A 24,302-nucleotide genomic window follows, 5' to 3' on the forward strand; every position below is an offset into this window, starting at 1 on the left:
CAAATTAATACATGATTCTCTTTTCAAGCGAAGTTTATACACAATTTTTATATCTACTAAAATAGTAGCAATCTATTGGTTTATACATTATTTTAAACCTCAACCAATAGAGACAAGCTTCTGTATCTATTCCAAATGTAAATGATCTAGCTTTAACGAAACGAACGTTACTTCCACTTATCAAATTTTTATATACATGCTAGTCCATTAAAAGATACCACCTTAAATATCTTTAGAACTAGAAGAATAAGAAAGAAATTTTTTAAATAAACGTTGTTTAGTGCAAAACAGGCCACCGTACTCCCACAGTTTCAGAGACAAGTAAGGTGGTCATTTTTATAAAGAAAAAAGTCACCTGTTTTATCTTTGTGCAATTACAAATGTTAACAACATTTCACCCGTGACAGACTGACACACTAATGTTGTAACATTTGCAACAGGAGTTTGTCGATGGACAACGAAAACGAGCCTGGCGGATCTACTCGTTAATCATTGACCGGGAACGATAAACGATCATTTTGAATGCAAAACAAGGTACCGAAAGTGGTCCCAACGCCGATGATTGATCGAACGTGAAGTCGAGATTCTGGTCGCGGTAGAGACGTTACGCATGTGCACGCGTGTGCTCTCCGATGTAGGCGTTAACGATGGCTTCCGAAGTTCAATTCACCAGAGAAATATTTCAAGTCTGGATCGTCAACCGAGAGAGGGAATAAAACAGATGTTCTGATTTCACGAGAGCTTCGAACACGGTGAAGAAATTTGGTTGCTTTAGCATAGAAAGCAATTTTTGTATAGCCATAGAATTATCTTTCTGGCCATAAAAAGAAATATACCATTCAGAAATAATTTAAATAATTGACTGAAACAGAAAGTTCCTGTTGTTCCTTCATCAGAAAGATTTGATTTAAAATTGTAAGTCAGGAGCTTTAAGAATCGATGTTGTCAATAATAACCCTCCAGCTGGATTTAACATTAAAAATAAGAGGAAGGAATGTAATAATAGTAATGTAAATGTGAATCTACCATGCAAAACAAATGCTGAGGTACGATCGAATCATCTTTTTGATACATTTGTCTGTCAATTTTCATGTGTCAATTAATTATGTAATTAGTGTAAATTATGAACTTGCAAGGGGATCTATAGTGTAATAATAAGTGTATAAATATTATAGATTCTATTGTAATTTGATTTTTAAATGAATTGGATGATTGAGGAAAATCTGTGATTAAATTAAAAACAATGTTTACTATGAGATTCGTTTAAAGTTTGCCACTGAAAGTGTACCGTCGCTGATAAGATCTGCCAAACGGAAATAGTCCATGTCATTCTACATTATATTCTACCGGGAGAATTTTAGAAAATTACTCACGTGGCCGGTTGTTCGCTATCACTATTAATAAAATCTTCCAATTGCGAGAAGTCCAGAGCCTCGTTGTCTATGCCTCCGACGAAGTCGCCCCGACCTGAAATAAGAGGAAAACGGAAATTTTAGTCGTTTATTCCAATAAAAGTCGTTAATTTTAGTCGTCGCCGCTTCTCTCCGAATATAAGAATTACTATCTGATAATGAAACTGCAGTTCAGTGTTGTTTAGCATTAATATGGTTGACATTTTCCTTTCATTACATGTCTTTTTAAGCAAAAACTTAATAGAAAAACCTTGATTGAAGCTTCAATCCAATGATAACAAACTGAAGATACCACGATAACGTAATTCTCTATAAACATGTGTCTTTTTGTAGTGATAGTGTAGAAAGACAGACTTTAACAAATTCTGTCACTGTCAAAAATATTTCAAAATTGTAGAATATAGTATAAATCTTAATTCCCGAACAAAATAGAAAATTCGTTGCACCTGGTAAAAATGTTCTCTCTCATTCTTTTCCCAGAGCCCTGTAGGCTATAAATGCACAATAATCCACACTCTACTTATTGTATTAACAATAAAATAGAGAACTGATCGTATGATAAAAGTTTTGTCTTTTATTGTATTTCACAGAGCTTCAAAAACAATAAATGCATCGAATCCGCAGCCTACTTATAACGTTTCAACAAAGAAAATCCACACTCTACTTATTGTATTAACAATAAAATAGAGAACTGATTGTATGATAAAAGTTTTGTCTTTTATTGTATTACACAGAGCTTCAAAAACAATAAATGCATCGAATCCGCAGCCTACTTATAACGTTTCAACAAAGAGCTATCTGCAATACCCTGCACATTCCAAGAGGAGACTGTGTCCCAATAAACAAATATATCACCGTCGGTATTATTGTGCCAATTAAGTGATACAGATGAAACGAGCTCGGCATGGTATTCTAATTGTAAAAGTAAAAGCAGGAAAGGCTTCAAGGCGACCCACGACGCGACGACCGGCTGCTGCGCATAGTCAAACGATTTCGACACAATTCCCTTGCGTGTGTCCGTCCGAAAGACCTTTACGACGAGACCTCGAGGTGAAATATGTGTATTCGTGGCTCTGCGTCGCGGTTGTTCTCACCTGCAACGCCTAGCTAACACCCACGCGGACGTCTCTCTATCACGGAATACCTGAATTACCTGCATCCTCGTTCTTGCATCGGGTCGGTGCAAGAAATACCATTAACGACTCCTTCATAAAATTTCCGTAACACGATATTTGTAATTCTGTTATTTCCTATATTTCTTGTAATTGCATTTCTGGTAAAACCTTCCTGCGTGTTCGTAGAACGAAGGAATTAATGTGATATCTGGACTGAGGAAGTTCATGCAAAATAATTTCTGGTTCTAACAGACAATATAAAAGTTAAAATTGGTCAGAATATTATTTCGCGGTCGAGGGTTTTAGTATTTTAATAGGAAAGCATAGATAGTATCACAAAGGACATATATAGAACCTAACATTTATAGTAGGTATGATCTAATTGATATAATTCAAGAACCAATAAAAGTATCTGATGAAACTGTTTCCGTGCAAGTACTTCTTTCACTTACTTGTATTAAACCGTAAAACAACTTTAATATCTCACGATACTAACTCACAGAAATAGCTTAAATGTATACCTATTTCTACATTCCGTTCCTCTGTAAAACTTTCAAGATTCCAATCGAAGAACGAGATCATGAGAAAATTACTCAAAAACCTCGACCATTTAAATACTGTAATTATAGAAATCCGTATTTCATGCCTGTTACGATATTTCACGTAATACTGAATGATTAAAAAAAAATAATGTTCAAAAACGGCTGTTTTCCGTACGTTCCCAGATCAGGAACGCAGTAAAATGCAATTCATCAAGACACTAATAACTATAACCGTGCCGGACGCACCGTAATGATCCAAGCGTAAGAGAAAGTGCGGATTCATTGAATGGACAGGAGCGAATTTCACGGGCAATTGGGTCCCCGTCGACGACGCAGTTGAATGAACAAAGTGTCAACGTGTGCAACGGGCGTGTTCCATCGGAAACTGCCAGAATTTTTCGCGAACCAGTAAACTCCCGGCGAAACTCCGCGGTGAATTGTTGCGAGGCTTGTTTCCGATTTACGGGTTTCCAATTACGAGAGAAATGCTGGACGATCGCGTCGGGTGAAATCTTGCTACCTGGTCGCAAAACCACGATACTAATCACGGAAAGAGAATGGAGTTGATTATTCGCTATGAGCTCGTGGCTCAAGTGACGTGCTTATAACGAGGTCTGGATTAGTTCAGTTTCATCTGGTGACAGGCTTGTCTACATTTAGAGATCATGAACGCGATGAATAATCCACCAACTTCGTTGAGTTTAATATTTGTATCTTAAGAAATTAAAGGTTTACTATACCTCTATACATAATATATGTTTGTATTTTCTAATAACTTTCGTCATTCTTAAAAAAGAAAAGAGGTTGAAAATGTTTTGAATTTAACCCATGTGACTGGTTCATTAAGAAAAATACTGGGATTACATATTGGTACACCTAATATTATAATTAGACTGCGGACGTCTATGCAAATATAGACTAATCTGTGTAAAGATCGGGTCGGGTGAAATCTTGCTGAAATCGGGCAAAACCACGATACTAATCACGGAAAGCGAATGGAGTTGATTATTCGCTATGAGCTCGTGGCTCAGGTGACGTGCTTATAACGAGGTCCGGATTAGTTCAGTTTTATCTGGTAATCATGAACGCAATGCAATACTTATGGATTATACAGTGTTACATTTCATTTTTTATTAAGAAAAAAGAAAGTACAAACTGAAAATCTTGTGTTGTTCGCAAGGTTATCGCGTATTTTTTAACCCTTAGACTGCGAACCATATGGAAGCAAGACATTTCTTGTATAAAATATTCTTTGCTAATAATTTATAAAACATCCCATTGTTTGTATATGTTTTAGAAAATTTAACGATTGTAGTTATCATAGAAGAAACATACGACAGATGGCAAAGCAACTGGTCTTCTTAAGATCTTCTAAGATTCGTTCTAATATCTTGTGAATGTTCTTACCTTTAACCACGTGATTGGATGAAGGAAGAAACAATTGTACAATATAGGCAAAATTATATTCAAAATGACTGATTATACATGTAACTTGAAATTCCTTCAAATCGCGAAAGGAAGATCCATGCAAAGTAAAGGTCAACACGTATCCATTTCAAAGTCCATTAATTGCTCGATCTATCGATCGTTACAGACGATCTCAATCGTTCTGACTCACTGTGAGAATCAGGGCGGCTGTTTTTCAGAGCTACACGTAAACATTCCCGTGTGTGTGTACTCGAGGAACACAAAGGGATCACGTAGCTTGGCTACTCTTCCATGTCAAGTGTCATAACTCGTTACTTCCGGTCGGGCTATTCACGGCGGCCGCCAAGTGTAAGGGCGCCTTTAAGACTTTGGATTGGAAATATCGTACGAGGATACTCCTGTCGATGAATGGAATTGTAATTTGTTAATTGAACACTGGCTTATAGGATTTTTAGAGTGCACTCCGATCAGCCGTTTATTTCTACACAGAATGTGGTTAATTGATAACAAAAATTGATGTAAAATGACTAACTTTGCTTTTCGAATTTTTTCCTCAAATTTTAATGCCAAAGCACTTCATTGATGCATAACTTTTTATATTTAAAATAAATTTCCTTGACAATTTTCGAGAAGTTGATCATTTTTGTGTATTGATAATTTTTTGATAATTTGGACAAATGAACGACTTATATAAAGGGATGTTGCTTAATGTTTATCAAGAAAACAGACAACAAAATAGCGGTAAATAAATAATTTTATTACTTTAACAGAGGGTTACGTTCCTGTCGCTTCAGAGAGATTTTGCAAAACTTCATTTAACATTCTTGGATTCAACATGAGTGAACACGTGATCTTGAAAGGTGAATATCATAGTCACGTCTGTGTCATTGTACGTTTAGGTGAGATGAGACGATCGAACGGTATAGGAGATCAAAATTAATCTAAGAATACCTGTCCACGGGGATCCCTGATTAATCGAACGATCCGTTCTGCGTAGAAGATTGTGGAGTTATTATAAATGTGGCTGTCATTCGCGATGCTTATGGATAAGGGCAAAACAAGACCATGCATTGGAACAAGTTTAATAGAGAACCTGTTTTCACGAAGCTGCGTAACAGCTTCTGAGATCCTCTTCCCGGAGGAGTTTTATAGCGAATGTGTCAGGGAATGATTAAAGTTATTTGTCGAGATACGTGGCTACTGGTATTCGCATAACTTATTTGTCACTGTCAAAACTAAACTCTATTACTGTCACAAAAGTCTAGAATAATAGACTATAGTGTAAATATGAATTCTTGAATGGAGAATTGTAAAATCTCAAATACCTGTATTAATTTAGCAATATGTGCCTTTTCTTTATTTTAATTTCGTAAATCTGTCACTGCCAAAACTGAACTCTGCACTGTCAAAAAACTTGTAGAATTAAAGAGTATAGTATAAATTGTAATTCTTGACAGAAAAATTGTGAATCCTTAGATATAGTATTTTAGCAATCTTATGTGTCATCTTTTCAATGTGTCTTTTTATAAATCCATTTAATTGGTTGAGTTTCTCAAGTAATCTTTAAATAGTCGGTGCATTGTCCCGATCATTTGCGTGCTCACACCGATCGTGGTCGTTTTGCAATATGCGAACCCGCGTATTCGAGCGTTTCTCTCGTTCTTTTCTTGGTCGGCTTCTTAGGAAAATCCCAGGTGAACATCGAAGGTGAAAAAAGACATAGTCGGCAACACGTGATGAAAATCGTAATGTCCGATTGGTCGTGTTCCGTCAAACGAGACTGTCCTAAAGTGGACGTCGCTTTGCATAGCCACGGATGCAACACATTTTAAGGAATACACGCAGTATGTATCGGATAAAAATATCTACAAATTGGTGACTTTTACAGATTTTTTTCTCCCACTGTATATGCTTTAAGATGGCAAACAGAGTTAAAATTTTGGGGAAATTTGTTGAATTGTAATAAGTCCACTTTTCGGTCTTTAGGCCAGCACACAAAATTTTGCATAAAAATATGTTGATTAAATACACTCGGGTGGTCTTGTCACGAAGCTAGAAAATGAGACGTCAGTGTTAATTGCTGCTTTTTTTTATTCTGCAGTATTCGTGAATTATGATGATTACGATAATTGGACAATTACATACTATTCTCGCGAAGTATTATCAGTACCGAAGGAAGAAAAAGAGTTTATACATTCTAGCAGTTAGTATACGTATTACACACTTCGAAATTAATTTACACTCTAAAAATTGATCACAAAATTATTTTCACTCTCAGATCACATATCTACAATTGAGCCCTAGAATGTATTAATAATGGAAGTCAATTTTTTATGAATATCAGTGAACATCATACAAAGATAGTCCAAACTTCGTGAAATTCAGTAAACTAAGTTAGATAAACTTTAGTACGATTTTCATTTGATGTAGATCCTTGGATACAGTAAAGAAATTTCTATGTGTTTTCTAGTTTCTGTAAAAGATTGACATTTGATCACAATTTACCATTTGTTCTCAGAATTACCATTTTCAATCAAGATTTACCATTCACCATTGTTAATTCTAAACATAAAAGAAAGACGTATTTCACGTAAGAGAATTGGAAATTGCTCAATTATTTTTTATCGAGGAGCAGAAGTTCTTGGAAAGGCTCCCTGCCAAAGTCGAGTCGCCATGTTGAAATGGTCAGTCGAGCTAGGGGTTGGGGGTTTGTGCGCGCGGAGGCCAACATAATAAACGCGACAGAAATCTGTGGGGTGAATTACACCGGTGGTTGGGCGGTTGCCAACCAATCCCTCTTCGAAGTATCGACCAAACACCGCCCCTGGGTGCAGTAAGATGGACTTGAATCTGAATATTATTACTACAGCCGAATACATACACGTAAACGTAGGCGGACGACTGCAATTTCGACTGTACAATCACGAGCAGCATAAATTTCGTATTTTAATCACGTATACATATATTACCATTATCCTTGACATAATATTATAGAGTTTTCTTTAATTTAGATTTTAATGTTGCAGCAACTGCTCGATTATTAACGACATTTATTTACGGTAAAGGGTTTAACTATTGTATTATACTATAATATTGTGTTCAGTAGTTTAATTCCCTTCGAGAACTCGACACGGTTGGTCAATTTTATCTTTGTCGAAGTTGTTCTCAAGATTACACAATAAGATTGTCGTAATGGAAATTCGTAAGGAACTGGTCAGTTATTCGTGTGTGAAATTAAAAAAAATGCTAAAAATGTTCGTCTTTCATTAATGAATATACACCAGACAGGAAATGTAAATTTATTCGTACAGGAAAGTATAGTAATTTTTAGTCGTCCTCTTTCTCAGAAATATTGAGGAAACGAACAATTCAGTTTGTACAGCTGACAGCGTTATAATAATTCAGACAAAGTATAATAATAGAGATCTAATATTACTTCTAAGCTTTGTAATCTTTTGTATTCTGTTGTAAACTCGATATATTAGTAGAGTGCGCCGATAAATAATCCACTCTACTTCGTTGAGTTTAATATTTATTTCTTAGGATATTAAAGGTTTACTATATTTCTATACATAATATCTGTTCGTATCCTGTAGTAACTTTCGTCATTCTAAAAAAAGAAAAGAAGTTGAAAATGTTCTGAATTTAATATTGTCTATGCAAATATAGATTATGAATATATGTAAAGATTCGAGTATAGAAACTTTTTTTATTAAATTTCCTGTAAGGTTCTCGATAGAAGATAAGAAGCTCGGTAGAATTTACTAAAAATGTAACTTTATAAAGTTTTAGAGAATCGTGTGTATGCGACAGATGCATAAAATCCACGGTCTAATTATAATGCTTTGGCTACAAGAGAGAAACCTGTCTGCACGGTGTCGAACGTTTCAAGAAACCGAAAAAGGAACGTGTTTCTCGTAATATCGGGCTGGGAAACAGGGAACGCTGATTTTTTCTTCTTTACACGGTGAAGAAAACGACGGGTTTACGGGCATGCACGCGAAAGTGAGAAACGTGCAAACATCCACATTTGTCGACAACAATTTTATTGTCCGGGTAAAATGGTCGCGTCGTCGGGATGAAGCGTGGAGTAACTTTCTAAGATAAAAAATGGAAAAGATTGTCCATTTTTTTCCACGGTTGCCGGCCTAGGTACCATCGTCGACGGAGTTTCACCGGGTTTCTGCCTTTTGCGTAATAATTACATTGTTATTTAGGAACAAAGCAAAAGGAAGTCGCTAACGACACAACCGTGCGGCCGTGATCGTGCATTAAATCGGTCGACTAAACGGTGCAACGACGAAATTCTAAACGATTCCACGTTTCGTACCTTCAAGACACTCTCGATATGTATATTTCCTTTTTTATTATTAAATTATTCACTGCGTCACCGTTCATTCGAATGAATCTGATTTCAATATTGTGATAGTTGTGCCATTTATTGAAGGTTTCACCACATTGTTTTCATAATAATGCAAGAGTTTAACTCCGATCTACACGACTGAAAACATTCATTGCGTCATCCACGAATCTACTTAACGTCCATAATGTATTGCACAATTAGGTAATGTAAATCGTAACCAGTTTGTTTTAGCCTAGATATCAAGCTGTATATATATATTTTTACGACAACTATTAGGTTGTTGCATAACAAATGTCGTTTTTCAACGCGCTTCGTTTCGTTCACCTAACAATCATTAAACGTGGGATCAAGAAGTTCTGTGATTAGTTAGAATCTATCGATACAGATGGATGGTTCGTCGTTTAAAAATGTCCTATTCGAGATAAGTCATAATCGTTCGAACTCTACAGTTCAGAAGCAACATTTATTATGCAACAATCGAATAGTTTCATTTACGATAAAACGACATGGTTTCATTTTCCGAGGATATTTAATATCGTTTGAATTTCCACGTCTGCACAGATGGTTCAGTGGATTCATATTCTTGTTTTGTAGTTACACAAATGTGACTGGTGTTTTAAACATTTGTTCTGTTTAAAATTTTCTTGCGAACGTCACAGATCAGACGATATCAACCAATCCGCCGAATCGTGCAGATTAGGCCTCGCTTCGTGTACACGTATATAATTAGTGTTGATGGTGTAACGTTGTTACGTGTTTACGTAAGTTCGTGCGCGAACAGTTTAAATCACGTTTGGTCCATCAAACGCGCATAACCTTGACTTCGCCGGCGGCTTCAGATCGGATCTTTTTCGACCATCGATCCTCGCCTCGAACCGTTCGAACGCGTCATTTCACTAGGTCAAGGTTTCTATATATAATAAATCTTGCAGAAAAATTCGTCGACGAGCATAAGAATAAAAATAAAACAAGTCATACACAGTCACGGAGATAAATTTCCATATCAGACTTCGTTACATAACTGATACAGTGCTTTTGGTATAACTTCTGTTCGATTGTAAGACAATTTAGGCTTTTGAGCTTCTTAACGTTTGACTTGGTGTATTCCTATAAAAATTTGTCAGTTTTTTTCAAAAATATCATAAAAATTTAATGAAGAACAGTGCTGTATCATTAGACTATGAATGTCTACTAATCCACAATTTTGAAGATTTATTCAGAAGAACAAAGTTTAATTAGTAGTTTAAGCCAAAAGATTTATCAATCTGTAAATAGAAGAAGAATGTAATTATCATTTAGCAATTTCATTATTTTACTACATTTTGTATGTTTTTAGTTGTCTGATAAGTTTTTTATGTAATATTACAAATGATAATAAAGGTGCATAGAAACAATGTTTCAATCCCTTCTCTTCTTTTCTTAAGAAGAGTCTAATAATTGGCGCACCTCTGTACACGTTAAGTTGTACACGCAACGATCTTCATGCTACACGAGAATTTTGCGGAAAAGTTACATGATTGACGAGCAATATTTACTGCAACGTAATTGACACGTGACAGAGTGGGTGGGATTCATCGACATGAGAAGCGGCAACACGTGTACAACGTAACAATCTGCACGTGTTTCTGATTCTTATAAAAAATATTCTGATTATCTATAAATTTCATGATTTCTGTATAGTGCACTAAATAATAAAAGGAAAACAGATACATACGTGATACTTTTATTAATTAGACGGCCTTAGAATTCGAGGACTTTGAAACGTTACGTATTTCATAAACGTAAAACTGTTCACTATTTTCTTCACCATTTTAACAAACTACAACGTTTTCAGAATTTCCTTCACACCATTTAATAAACTAATCTTTCTAACCTCGTAAAAAATTCAAGTCACATGGTCCAATTTAAAAAAAAAAGTTGTTCTGTTTCAAAAAGTGTGTGGAGACTGTTTTAACTGACTATACTTAATAAAAAGAATATATTTAACTATAAGAAACGTGTGAATGTTACGTTTGTAAGTTCTTCGTACACGTGATACCTACAGGAAGCGCAAAAACTCGTCCGGCGACATTGTTGGTGTGTGATCATGGATCGCAGGAAAAGACAGCTTTACGGGGGACAATATATCTCGTCCTCGACGAACGTTAATAAACCGCTGAATAAATTAGAAAAGGCTACCGTTTTAATCACAGCGCGAAAATGCTTGTACACTTGGTGCACCGGCTCGGTTGATCGGATAGCAAACGATGCAAAAACGCGCCAGGTCCGCGTTACAAGCGCACGGACGACTTTCTCCGACAAAGCAAATAGAAATGCGCCGTAAATGGCGGTTCGAAGCATGTCGCGTCTATGAAAATTGGCTCACTTTCGTTCGACGTCGTAAAAGCATCGTTTGTTCGATTCCCGATATTCCTACGCCCGGTGAAACTGGTAATTATGCTGATCGTTCCTGACGGAAAATGAATAATAACGACAATTGAGGGCGATAAACGGAAAGGAAAGTCCTTTTCCGGGTAACGAAAATTCGGTTTCCAAATACTAATTCAATTATAAAGAATGTGATATTATCGGGTTGTAGGTGATTCGATGAAAAAATAAAATGATAATGTGAGGCGAAGTTTTTTAAAATTATTTACTTTGCACTAAAGACAATGACAAACTGCATTCCGAATGAAAACCTTGCCGGCCTTCGAGTAACGGACGAGTCGGAACACATTAGCATCACCTCGGAAGTCTCTAGTAGTCAAGACTTCACGTTTTGTAACGGGGAGGACACTATCAACAGTTCTTGAATTAATCGATGCAAATAAATGTATTTTTTGATGACTTCATTCATGGTAAATCTACGTATAGGGTAAACCAGGGAGTAGAATGATGTAAATACTTCAGAAGTAAGATCCGTGTAGTCGGTATTAATTTCATTCTCCTTAAAAATGTTTTCTATTAAAAAAACTTAACCCTCTACGTTGAAAAAGATTAGAATACTGTATTATCAGATAGGAATTCCATTTTGAAAAAAGTGGTTCCATCAATCTTTGCATTGCACATTTCAGCTTAGAATCAGCAAGTGTGATAATCTAGCCACTCAAACTTCTATAGTAACAAATAGTAGAATATATGGTAATTATTTCGTAGTACGAAAAGTGGATTTATATCCATTTAACTCTCGTGCACTGTACAGGTCAATTGAACCCAAACTCAGACTTCAATTTTCAATTATATTCTTCATCCCAGAAACTTGTAAATTAATTTGACTAGTTTACACGTACAATAATCAATCGATATATTTCTTTCATTCAATTTTACCTTCGACGAAGTTTAATTCAAAGACCAGTAATACAATTTATCGAAACAGTGCACCAGAGGGTTAATGGAAAATTCGCTGTCGAAATTTATGCGACAACCTAACGTTTCAATTTCGACGATCGGAACGCATACGCCTGTAAAAAATGAAAACAGACACCGGTGATTGTCCACGAAATCGTTTTTCGACCAGCTGACCCGTGAGACTCGACGATCCCGTACGATACCACCGGACCGGAAGGGCGCGTAAACGGAGGAAGTTAATAGAGCCAAATCGTCGATTTCACCCCCTTAATCGTCGGGGTGGTAAGTACAGCTGCCGAATTCACTGTTACCGCACCGAAACGATCAGGGGAGGGAGAACACGAGCTTCGATGCAACTTGTTTCGTTTTTCTCATTTTTGTTTTCACGGTAATTAGATGGTCACGGGGGGATGATCGGACCCGTCGACAGGTGTTGAACCCCTTACCGACACGCAATCCGACCGATTTCCGAGCGATAAACGAGCACGACACGTTTTCACCCGACGGTGGTCAATCGAGAACCGGCGTCGAAAGAATGTCCCGATAACAGGTACAATTATTGGGGTCGTTTTTTAAGTATCTTTAGGCAGAGAAGAATATTATTTAAGGCGAATATTCGATTGGTGCATGTGAAATGTCGTTTTCTGGAGTTCGAACTTGCTTGGCCAATAACATGTCTATATACATTGAATTTTGTCCGATCTTCTGCCTCTTTAAATCATATAAAAGAAGAAGAAACGTAACAAAAATGTAAAAATTAAAATATTCAGTTTCTATGTGTAAAAATATCTGAAGAGATCTATGAATTTGAATCTCAACCATGTTTGGAATGTGAAACTTGTCGAAAACTCGCACGGGAATCACTTTCTGACATAAACTTCGATGATTTTTATTGAACAATTATTTAATCATCACTGTTAGTGTCAATTTTCATTAACCGTGGGACAGTATTGTACTCGGAGACGGTACTTAATTTTTATTGACTGGGAAAATGGAGTTTTTATGGAGAACTGTATGCAAATGCTTACTGACATTCTTTTTGTCCATTAAAAGTTATGGGGCAATGTGGAAATGTTAATTAAACAGAAGGTTTCGGATATTGTGCAATAAAAGTTTTTCTTCACTTCTGTAAACTGAGAAATGTTCATTAGTAAGTTGCATTCTTCGTTTCATTAATAGTGAAATAAATTAAAAATAGACTTAAGAAAAAATCACGTCAAACTCTAGATTTTTTCACAAAAAAATATGCATCTGAAGATTTTTAAAACTGTTGAAGGTAAATAACAATTAATAAATTAACAAAATTGTTCCAATAACTTATTCAGAATAAAATTCACTTTCCATTACAGTCTATTTTCAGTAACTTGAATATAAATTACTTCCCGGAAATAAAAACGAAAGATAACGCGCGAATCTGCAGATTCCAGTCGATAGCCATTTCGACAACAATAAAAACAGTTTCATTAATAATCGGAGAGAGTGGCGAAGGCACTTTTCACCATTGTTTTACGCTCGGGGCATTATAATCTAATTTTCTAGAAACAGCTCCGAACCGTGGTAAACGCGAAACACAATATCCGTTCTAATGGCACGGCAATTTCTGTATTACTGAAGTGAATACCAAATTGCTCTACCTTAAATACCAAACACGGCACAGGTAATTACAATTTCTGATTGCTTCCTGATTTAATTTACCTAAAATTCGTTTCAATCGGTTGCAATACCCTTTATCTTAACAAATTATTAATTCGACGTCGAGAAAAACTCTGCCAGTGCAATTCAACGTTGCTGAACGGGCAAAACAATCGCTAAATCCATCCGAAACATTATGCGAGCGTCATCCAACTTAATGAAAAATTCGACGAATCGTTCGTGTAATTACATAACACGATGCGTGGAAACAATGCTATGGTACCGTAAAATCGTGATTCTACGGGAAGTTGTAATAAACGCTCAAACTTCCTAGCATTGTTCTCTTACTCCGCGAACAGAAACTTTTGTCGCATAAGCTCTAATCACTAATGCGCAGGTAACTTTACACAGTATTTCAAATTCAAATATACCTACCCAGACTTCTATCACTCATAGTGTCTTTAACCCTTGAACTCCCAGACTCTTAAATAGTTGTTTCAAAATTATGAGACTGATATTATACCTATGTATGTTGTATCTTGTTATTTTGAACTGTAAATAAAATTCTAATAAAAATTCTAAATAAAATCTTACAACGCGTATTTCTGAAAATCCGAAAACAGTTGATTGATCAGGATATTTTTGATATGAAAAAAGACACTACAGCAAATAGAGGACTAAATAGTACAGTTGATTAAATAGTATAGCTGGACCCTCAACAGAAACGAAAGGATGCAATTGGGTTCCTTACTTTCTTGAGTTTGAACAATTCTATATCAAAGCTAAAACTGCATGGACACCTTTCCTTGGAGCAGTGAGCGATTTTATCAGAATATTATTTATATGAAAAAAGACATTACAATAAAAGGAGATCTAATACAGTTGACTAATATAGCTGAACCCTTAACAGAAAGGAAAGGACACAGACTACCGAAGAAAATCGACTAATACTAACACCTCCAGACACCAGCCAAACCGATTTAATCAACGTTTCTACACAGAGCCTGAAATAGGGAGCGAATGATACCGGTTTTAAGGGCAAACAGTTTTGTTCAGACCAGAACACTAATGTTTCTCAACGCAACTACGCCGTTGGTATTTAACAACCGGTCTCGCGTTCCAGTTTTTCGTGGCAGCGCGGTCATAAGATTTTTTTTTTTCTTCGAAAATTAAGCTAATACCGGTTTCCACGATCCGGTCTCTGGATACACTTTTTACCGATAGTTTTCTCGTTAAATTTACCTGCCACGGTCAATAATCGACGAGTGGTCCCCTGGCCGATCCCGGAATCGTCGTGATGCTCGTTCGGATGACCGCGTCCATTTTGCACAGGTTCGGCTGTTTGGTGTTGAAGAGCCCACGGGAACTCCATGACGGCGTTAAAAAACTCTCGATCACACCCGATGGAGAACGTCTCATTAGAGATTCGACGAAAAACACCTCAGTCACTACATAATTAATGTCTTCAGGTATCTTCTGTTCGGCAGCTGTGCCCACGCGTCGATCGTTTCATTTTTTCATAATGAAATATCGTCCGTATTATTGTTAACCAGTCTTCGTGATCCAAGGCCGAAGAACGTTCTGGTGCATCGCGTGTCCGTTGGAATCGAGCCGAACGTTTATTTCCGCAACCTTTCTGTCCCCGAATGTCGTACCATTTTTAGTCACCGTTGAATGGTAGCTTACGTTAAACGTCTGGAATCCACTGTTTACTTAGAGGACAATTATGGTTTCAGGTGTTCGGTCGAAGTCTTTAGGGGCCGTTGCACCCGATTGAGGGATCGATGCTGGTTCTGATCGAACTGCAATTGACAGAATTGCGGAGAATACGTTCGATGATAGACAAGAATACTATTGGTTTGTTCACGGCCCTTGTTTTCCCGTGGCGATACGAAACGGCATTATTGCGGCCCTCCGCGTATCGACGAGGGTCGCTCGTGCCACCACCATGTTTGGAACGATGGTGGGGGTTACCCCTGGCGGCCTCGAGGGCGGCGCTTATCTGGAGACTCGAAGACGACGGGGGGTTGTGACCATGCAACCCCTATCGTTCGCCGCGTCGTATCAAAGTGCCCTAGAAGATTCTCGCTTTTATTACCTGGCGTTCGAAAATGGTTATGTTAAGAGGTTTCGTTGTTTTAATAATCAAGCGTGACGTTGTTCTCCTGGTATTTTCAAACTCGTATTTTTTATTTAATATTTATATCGTGACGATTATGATTTATTTTGGTAATGTTGAATAAATGTTTTTTTTTTGTGGATTCTGGTTTTGTTGATGTTAACCCATGTTGAATACCGCAGTTTTTAGTCTTGGGAGAATATCGTGATAAGTAGACTGTGGATCTTTATGCAAATTTAGATTTGTACATATAGGTTAATTTACTGAACTGAAATTATGTCAGGTTTCATTCAACAAAGGTTTTGTCAGGTCCAGAATAAAGTAAGATTTATACTAATGTTTACGAACATTTTTACTGTATTGTGTTTTAAATATCAGACACATTTGTTTAGGTTTTTCGTGATTTAACCCTCCGTGAACTCCTGAGTCTTTTATAGCACAAATGAAATGTCGTCAATCTTCAAGAATTATTTACTTTACTATTACTTCCGAGTTGTTCTGAATGAACAATCGTAGAAGTGATTCATAAAGATGTTCAGAAGACGCATCATCCATTAACAGACGCGGACTGTCAGTTGGAGCTTTAAATAACGTCGACAAAAGTGATTTATTCGAGAATCCCGTTCCGGAATATCGTAAATTGTGTTAAAACGAGTTACTAACCACCGTATACTTAAAGTGATCAATTTGAAAAACACCTTCGCATTAAAAATCAATAGGTTCGAAGAATATCCGGGGATAATTTGCATTAAATTATTTACAAGGATCGATGTTACGTCTGCAAGAATATTGAAAGTATCCTTTTTATTTGCTTCTTTATTGCGACGTAGGTCCACTATAACACTGGAATCCCAATATAAATTATAATTCTCCTAAGTAGACCGTGATTCTTTATGCAAATATAGATTTTTATGAACTAGTTTATAGGGACTCGAATAAAAAAATTGTTCACTCTAATAAGGGTCCCGTCAGTTTTGAAATAAAATAAAAACCTGATTTAACTTCAGTAGTCACTGAAATCTGAATGATCGTGTACACTATAAATGCATAAAATCCGTCTTTAAAAGTACAACTACCTCAATTTATATTTTCTATGATTTCCTTATTATTTATTATTGTATTACTATATATTACTTTATGTTTTTCTATTTGCGCATCGTTACTCTCTTCATGTTTATGGATCCTCCCTAATATTATTTTGTTAATTTTAGTATAACACTAAAAATTTAGCACGTAATTTTGTTAAAGATGGCAGCAGTCTGTGAAATGGATCGTGGAATTAATGCGTATTGATGAATTTACGCCAGTTTCGCTTTCGACGGAAATTGCAGCGAATAGGAGTCACGGAGGATCGTTATTTTTAGAAGAGAAGTGCAAGAGGTTTTTTGTCGGGTACCGTTAAAAGTATAATCGAATTTCATCGGTGATTTTGTGGTAATTTCGTGGTTCTAGACCCGTCGTCCATTTGCGGTTTCCTGTTACTGCAACCAGGCGGAGAAGAAAAGAGGAACGGACGATTTAGACCTTTTAGACGAATGTCGCCACTTTTTCTGTCTGTTCGGCTCGAGCTGACGGCATTCCGCTAAAAATTATTTGAATCCAAGAGAAACACGCAGTAAACGGAATTTCGAAGTATCGACCGAATGACTTTTCAGAAAGAAGTGCAGAATAATTACGGGATTTCTCAATAGCAATTAAGAGATACAGATAAAAAATATTCATTAGGAGAGAGGAAAACATACAAAAATGAAGTAAGACTCCATGTTATTTTAACACTAGAACTATCAGCATTGGCTGTATACTAAGTTAAATTGTCCAATATATTAATACCTCTAATATATAAACAATATAGCTCAGTACAGTGTAATATAAAGTCTATGAGAAATTAGAGAGTAACATAAATTTCGATGAAAGTATCTCTAGGATTACAGTAATTGAAAAATAAAAAATCTGCAATCCGTCATTTTGACGGGGTCGGTAGAATACTGGTTCCGTCACGAAATACAGCAGATTATTTAGTGGCTCACCTAATATTTAACCAGTACATCAAATCTTTAACGTTATCACATATATGAACATTTCTACTCTGTAACCCTTTACGATTCAACAGTGTTGTAATTGTCACCAACGAAATCCATTATACGCAATAAAATCACACACAAATGGACATTCCTCGTTTCTACCCCTTAACCATTCAATTACACTGTTTATTTATTTAAAGAACAAAAAAGGGGGCGAATGAAACGATCACGACAAGGAGGAAATGAAACGGATCCAAATGTATTCCGAGCGAAATTCTTTTGGTAACCACCTGCTCGGCGAGCCTGCACGAACCCACGAAGCTGGTCGCGTGCGTGAACCCACGGGTGCGTGTAATCGCACGCATTAAACCGGCCTCGTGTGTTCTATCCACCCCTCCGGTTCCATTACCGTTACACACGAGCAACTGGGGGCACCCACCGATCATTCCCAAGGGGGGCCCCCGCTTCGAAATTCTTTCTCCGCGAGCGTAGACCGGCCGATAACACGTAAACGTTTGCTCCCGGTTAAATGGCCACCTATTTTGCCCCCAAAGGGACCCCTAATTACGTGAACTGTCGTTTATAATACCCATTAGGCATATCAGATTTCTTACCCTGTCCTCGAGCTTCGAATTCTGGGAGCACCTTCGAACTGTTTGGTGAATCTTGGAAAATTGAATTCGAGAGGAGTTTAATTGTTAAGATTCCTATTCATGTTAGCGTGGAATGTAAGAAATGGTAAATAGAGATTGTTTCTTAACCACTTGCCTTAGAATATAGAGTTAGAGTTTCGTGACGATGATCTGAAGGTAAACTTAATGCATACGGTTCTTTGCTCTCGGTTAAATAACCTCCTATTTACCCCCACAGGGACCCCTAATAAAAGATTTCTTATCTTTCATCAAGCTTTGAATTCTAGGAGCACCTTGTTTGGTGAATCTTGAAAGATTGAATTGGAGGAGATTTTAATCGTCAAAGTACCTATTCACAAGAAATGTTAGCAGTGGAATGTTAAAAAATGAAAAATAACTATTGGTTTGTAATCCATTGTCTTAGAATGTTCATTATGAAAATCTGGAGGTGAACGCAATACATATGATTACACCGCGGATGTTTATGCAAATGTAGAATTGTACGGATTTATTTGCAGAAACTGGAGCTATAACTGCAATAAAAATCTTATTGAGTTTTATTAAACCTTTTACTATATACACTGAATTGTCGACACCTGAGTATGCTATAAATGCATAAAATCCGTAATCTACATATGATTATTCGCATCGTTCAATTCCAACTGAAATGCCACTTAGCTCTTATCAGTGTTTACCCTTTGGGTTCTGTTTCCTCTAATCTTAACCAGGATTCTATTTTCCTCTGGCAAATCATTAACGGTAAGCTAACTGTGCCATGGTCGTGGTAGCGGACAAAATTTCCTACTTCTGTCTTTAAGATAATGTAATTTATTTTTCCATAAATATATTGTATAAAAAAATATATAAAGCAACCCGATTCCTAGGATGGACCTCCGGTTTCCTAAATTAGACGATTGGATTAATATATAAATCCAAGTGTAGTTCAATTTAGGCAACTTTACTAAATAATTGACAATATTTCATTTAACCTTACGTTCAGGTTGAAATCTTTATATCAATACAATAAATTGCAACTTAATTAATAGTCCAATGTTCTAATACTTACTTTAGAACGACTGGAGAACATTCAGTGTGATGTCCAAATATCTAATTCTTGACTGTTACAATTTCTTCTGTAGTCTTCGTTTACTTTAACATGAACTGGCACTTAACAAACTTTCTATATAAGCAACACATATTGTCTATCACGCAGCGCAAATTCCTCACATATGACAAGTTTAAAAATTTTATAAAAATTTCTGCACAACGCATCACGTCGTCCTCTAGTCAGTCCCGGATCCTTACACACCGACTTTTCTGCGTGTTTTCCACTGAACGGGCGCACGAGACGTGGCCACGGATCGGCGAGCCGCTCGTTCACGTGAATATTATGATAATACACATCGAGCGAACCGTTGATCAGCCGTCCATTACGACGACCGAGGAAGAAAGCAGAAAAACCATATACGTGCACACATACATGTATATTGTGCAACGGAAACGAGGGAAAGAAGCGCGGGCCCGTACCGGTGACGGATGGACTCGCTCGAACGTGGAAAAACCGCCATCGGCAATTTTCCAATAACCGGTATAACTGGCGATCGTTCGCCAATTTTAATCCACTCGCTCGTTAGCTTCGTTCTGTAATGTATGTGTGCAACAGGAGGAACAGAAAGAAGAACAACAAAAAAAGTGTTACACCGTATTAATTTACCGGCTGAATGGAATACGCGCGATGAATCGATGCCGTCGTGTAAATAGAAAATTCGCATTTTTCAAATACCAGGCATTACGGGCCGTTCGATGTCTTCTTGTTTTCGCCGACCGAAAGTACATCGACTGTCGGACGGTATGTGAAAATTTAATTAACGACACGATACACCAGGGGGAAAAAAGTACGATGCCCAGTTGAATTATTTATTTGTTTGTTGGCGTGTATTCATTGTCGGAACGGCCTCGGTGTCTTTCACACTTGTGATAATTTTATACAAACAATATTTCTTTATGATTTGCTGAATGCTTAAGTCTTTTTCGGATGAATAAAATAATTAGAACAAAAAATGAAAAAAAATTAACATGGGTTCATGTCCATTTTCGTAGCTTAAGTAACATCCAGATTCTATTTATCAGTATGGTGACGCAGAAGATCCTGAAAGGTTGCCCCGATTGATATAATGCCGCGATAGAACCCCTGGAAATATGATTATGGTCGATTTTGATGCCCTACTTTTCGGGTCGACGTTGAATTTTTCAGACAATTGACACTTATTTTAGTTCTTAGGAAGTTCAATCCTGTAAGTTCCAACGATTATTTTCCACAAAACTAATTTAGTATCTGGGTAACTTCCCTTATTAGTATATATTACATAAACATTATATATTATATATTCAAAGTGTGTTATTGGTGGACAAGTCTGTTACAGGAAATGGAATCGAACTGTAATTCCTTCCAAATAAAATGAGCACGCTATTAATCTTCTAACTGTACTCGATTTCAGAGGATCGTGCACGCTATAAATACATTAAACCCGCGGTTCTAATTATCGATCGCAATTCGCGGTACCGGTCTGTCAGAAGTTGTTTTCGGTTTTTCCAAGTTTTCCACGATGATCTCATTGTTTGAGCTTTTATCGGCCGCTTATCGAGGATCAAGAACGAATGGTAGCACCCGTTTCGCGCTGTGTTTCGCCGATTTGTTTAAAACGCCAGGAATCGGGCACTTCGACGCTAGTCAACGGGCTCGGTTTATCGTCGATTCGTAACGCAATACGCGTTATCTTTCGCGAATTAAACATCTATTTTTCACGTCGGTGCTGCCAAGGTAATCGCGTGTTTGAGAAAGAAACACGCGTGGTAAGTACGACTCTAATCGAACAATTTTTGTATAGTTCGAGAAAGGATTGAAAATCGAATTATTTAATATAATAATTTTCTAGCTTTTTTTGTTTTTCTTTGTTTGAGTTAACAGTAAATTCCGACGGTGGTGTTGTGTAAGTGGCTCGTTTGTACCACGGTGTGAAAACAAAGGATTACGTCGCCAGATATCTACGGTGGAAGTTTACAAAGCCCGTTCTTTCCGTTTCCATGTGCAATTCATAACAAACGATTGTCTTCGCCGACGTGCTTCGACACGGAAGTCAGTCAGTCGGGTTTTTTCTCGTAACTACTGATTAAGGATCATTTCAATTGTTATATTGGTTGCAATATAAATCTGTCAATAAATCGACAGAAGTTATTGTTTACTTTAATTATTGTCACGCGTAGGAGTGATCTAGCTGTGCATACTAACGCTGAATATCGGTTTTAACTACAAAATAATCGAATTCTTGTTATACGTACATTATCTATCGATCTTATCCACTTTCATCATGTCTGTAAACATAGAAAATATTCGTAATCAATAGAAACCTTGAATAAATATCGCTTATACAATATTAACCTTGTGGAAACGAAAATATTTTTCTTGTTTAGAGTAGTTTTCATGTGACAGAGAAATAGAAGTGCAGTAGAATAAGACTCTAGTATCGGAGTATCGGTAAACAACTTTTTTGACCACTATATTTTAAAAATAATAATACAAATGAACAAGAAGAAAGGTCACGAGGAATGGGTTCCATATCTTTCTAGTCATTGAATTGTCTAAATTTTTTAATACACGTAATTCTGTAGAACTGCATTCCCTTTGTACTTCTGGACAGTAGTATGAGTTTTAAACCCTTTTTCTGACAAAGTTACATAACATGCTCTGTAATAGTATACTTAGAACTAAAACATTCTTAACCCTACATTCGTACCTTAGGGTATTCCAACAGCCCATGTTCAAAATTTCTTTTTTAAAAAAGTAAACATTCTTTTATATTCATATATTGCTCCAAAATATTCCTCATGTCATTCTTGAACATGCAAAGTTAAATTTGGCGGGAATTGTAGTACTACTAAACACCTCGTGCAAATGGAGTTGCCAATTTATGAATTATTCCACAATTAATTTTGATGGGGTGTTTAACCACCCAAGAATACTACTTACGATTAACCTAATATTACATTGAAAATATTTTAGTAATAAACGTCACTAGGTGAATACTTTTTTCTTGTAACTTCTTCAATGGTCGAGTGACATACGCTGATACTCCACACTGCCATCGGACGAATGCTTGCGAAGCTAGAGATTAATTTTGTCCAGAGAAATTCAGTTCACACTGGACAGCGGTAATAGTAAGAACTATATTTATCGTACGGAATTGCTGGTTCACGGGAGAATAAGAAGCACCTGATTCAATCGCGCTTCTAATATTGATGCTCGTTCTATGTACATACCGACGAACCGTCCTCTAACGAGAAAGATTACACTCTGCCCGGCCTCCGCAACCGCACCGAAAGCTTTCAAGCCGTGACCTTAACTAGCTGGAATTAGTGTGACAACGAGAAAATTGTCACGGTCATTAGCTAATCGTCCCACACGACGACCGTGCCGAGTTAATACGAAAGCCGCGTACGCGAAAATTAAATTCCCAAATGAAATGCAGCCACCGTAGCCAATGCACCGGCGTAACTTCGTCGATGCTTCTCCACTTGGTTTTCTTTTTGCGATAAATACTGTTGAAAATATTCAGTGTCGATACCTTATTTTGCATTCTGTTGCAAATTCCTATATTGATATCAAATAATCTTAAATATACTTTGTATTTGTATTTTACTGCAAAGTATCTTTTGAGGTCAAAATGTTGTGCAAACTGACGACTGGTGGAGTCAAAAATATCGACCGTCGTCCTTAGGTACCCTAATCTTGAAGAAGAATTATCTGAGCCATGTCTAGAATTTCTATCATTATTATAAACATGCTCTTTAAAAAAAAAACTATTTTTAATATTGCTAAGTGAAGCTCTAAAAGAAAACTTTTTAATACTTGTTGATAAAAAAACATCGTTTTATAGAAAACTGCAGTTTTATCATTGTGACACTCCGATTCAATCGTTCTCCATTGTCTTTGGCGACGAGCTAACCTCTTTACAAATATGTAATTCGTTAAAAAAAAAAAGATGCATTTTTCCCAGTGTGTCAAACAATGCTGCTGGCGTGTGGACGTGGCCGAGCACGGAACATGCGATCGGAGATTTTTTTTCTTCTTTTTTGTTAGGAGACAAGCAATGAATTCCCCGAGGTACGCCGATAACCGTATTATCGTGCTCGAACGTTTGACGTCCACGTGCACGTGTCTATCATCGTTTCGTGTCTGAAAACGAACTCCGTGTTCGACGGCTCGGGCCTCGGAAAAAATTCGTCGACTCCAATCCTCGATCTGATATGTATACGAATTATAAAAGTAAAAAAAAAGGATACCTACTGTATATCCGACAGATCTAGGCGTATCCTCATTTCATTTGGTATTTTTAGTCTTATGGCTAACGATGTTTGGGTCATTCGAGATTCAGATTTAAAACGTTTTCGTAACACTCAGAGGACGAACGTTGTAGAACTGACACGGTGAACAATGCTGGGTCAATTTGACCCATAGAAAATTTTTCATTATGCACATTACTGACTAAACTAGGTATTCATGATATTATAATTATATAAATTGTGTAAAATTGTATAGATATTTATCATTTATTATTTCCATGGCATCTGCTACATTGATGACTGATGCATAATTTACAGAAAATGAACACTCCGTTTTGCCATCGAAAATAGAATTGAGAATAATTCGTGCT

The 24,302-nt window shown here is 36.8% G+C and overlaps 1 protein-coding gene across 1 annotated transcript in view; it reads right to left on the reverse strand.

The window, feature by feature from the left end:
• The window catches only part of LOC107188362 (myelin regulatory factor-like protein), a 65,142-nt gene that overhangs the window by 14,274 nt on the left and 26,566 nt on the right, over nucleotides 1-24,302 (reverse strand). The window contains exon 2 of the mRNA XM_015576638.1: nucleotides 1,374-1,467. Coding sequence (XP_015432124.1) covers nucleotides 1,374-1,467 — 94 coding nt within the window. The remainder of the gene's footprint in view (nucleotides 1-1,373; nucleotides 1,468-24,302) is intronic.

This window comes from Dufourea novaeangliae, unplaced genomic scaffold (assembly GCF_001272555.1).
Source record: "Dufourea novaeangliae isolate 0120121106 unplaced genomic scaffold, ASM127255v1 scaffold124, whole genome shotgun sequence".
Taxonomy (NCBI): domain Eukaryota; kingdom Metazoa; phylum Arthropoda; class Insecta; order Hymenoptera; family Halictidae; genus Dufourea; species Dufourea novaeangliae.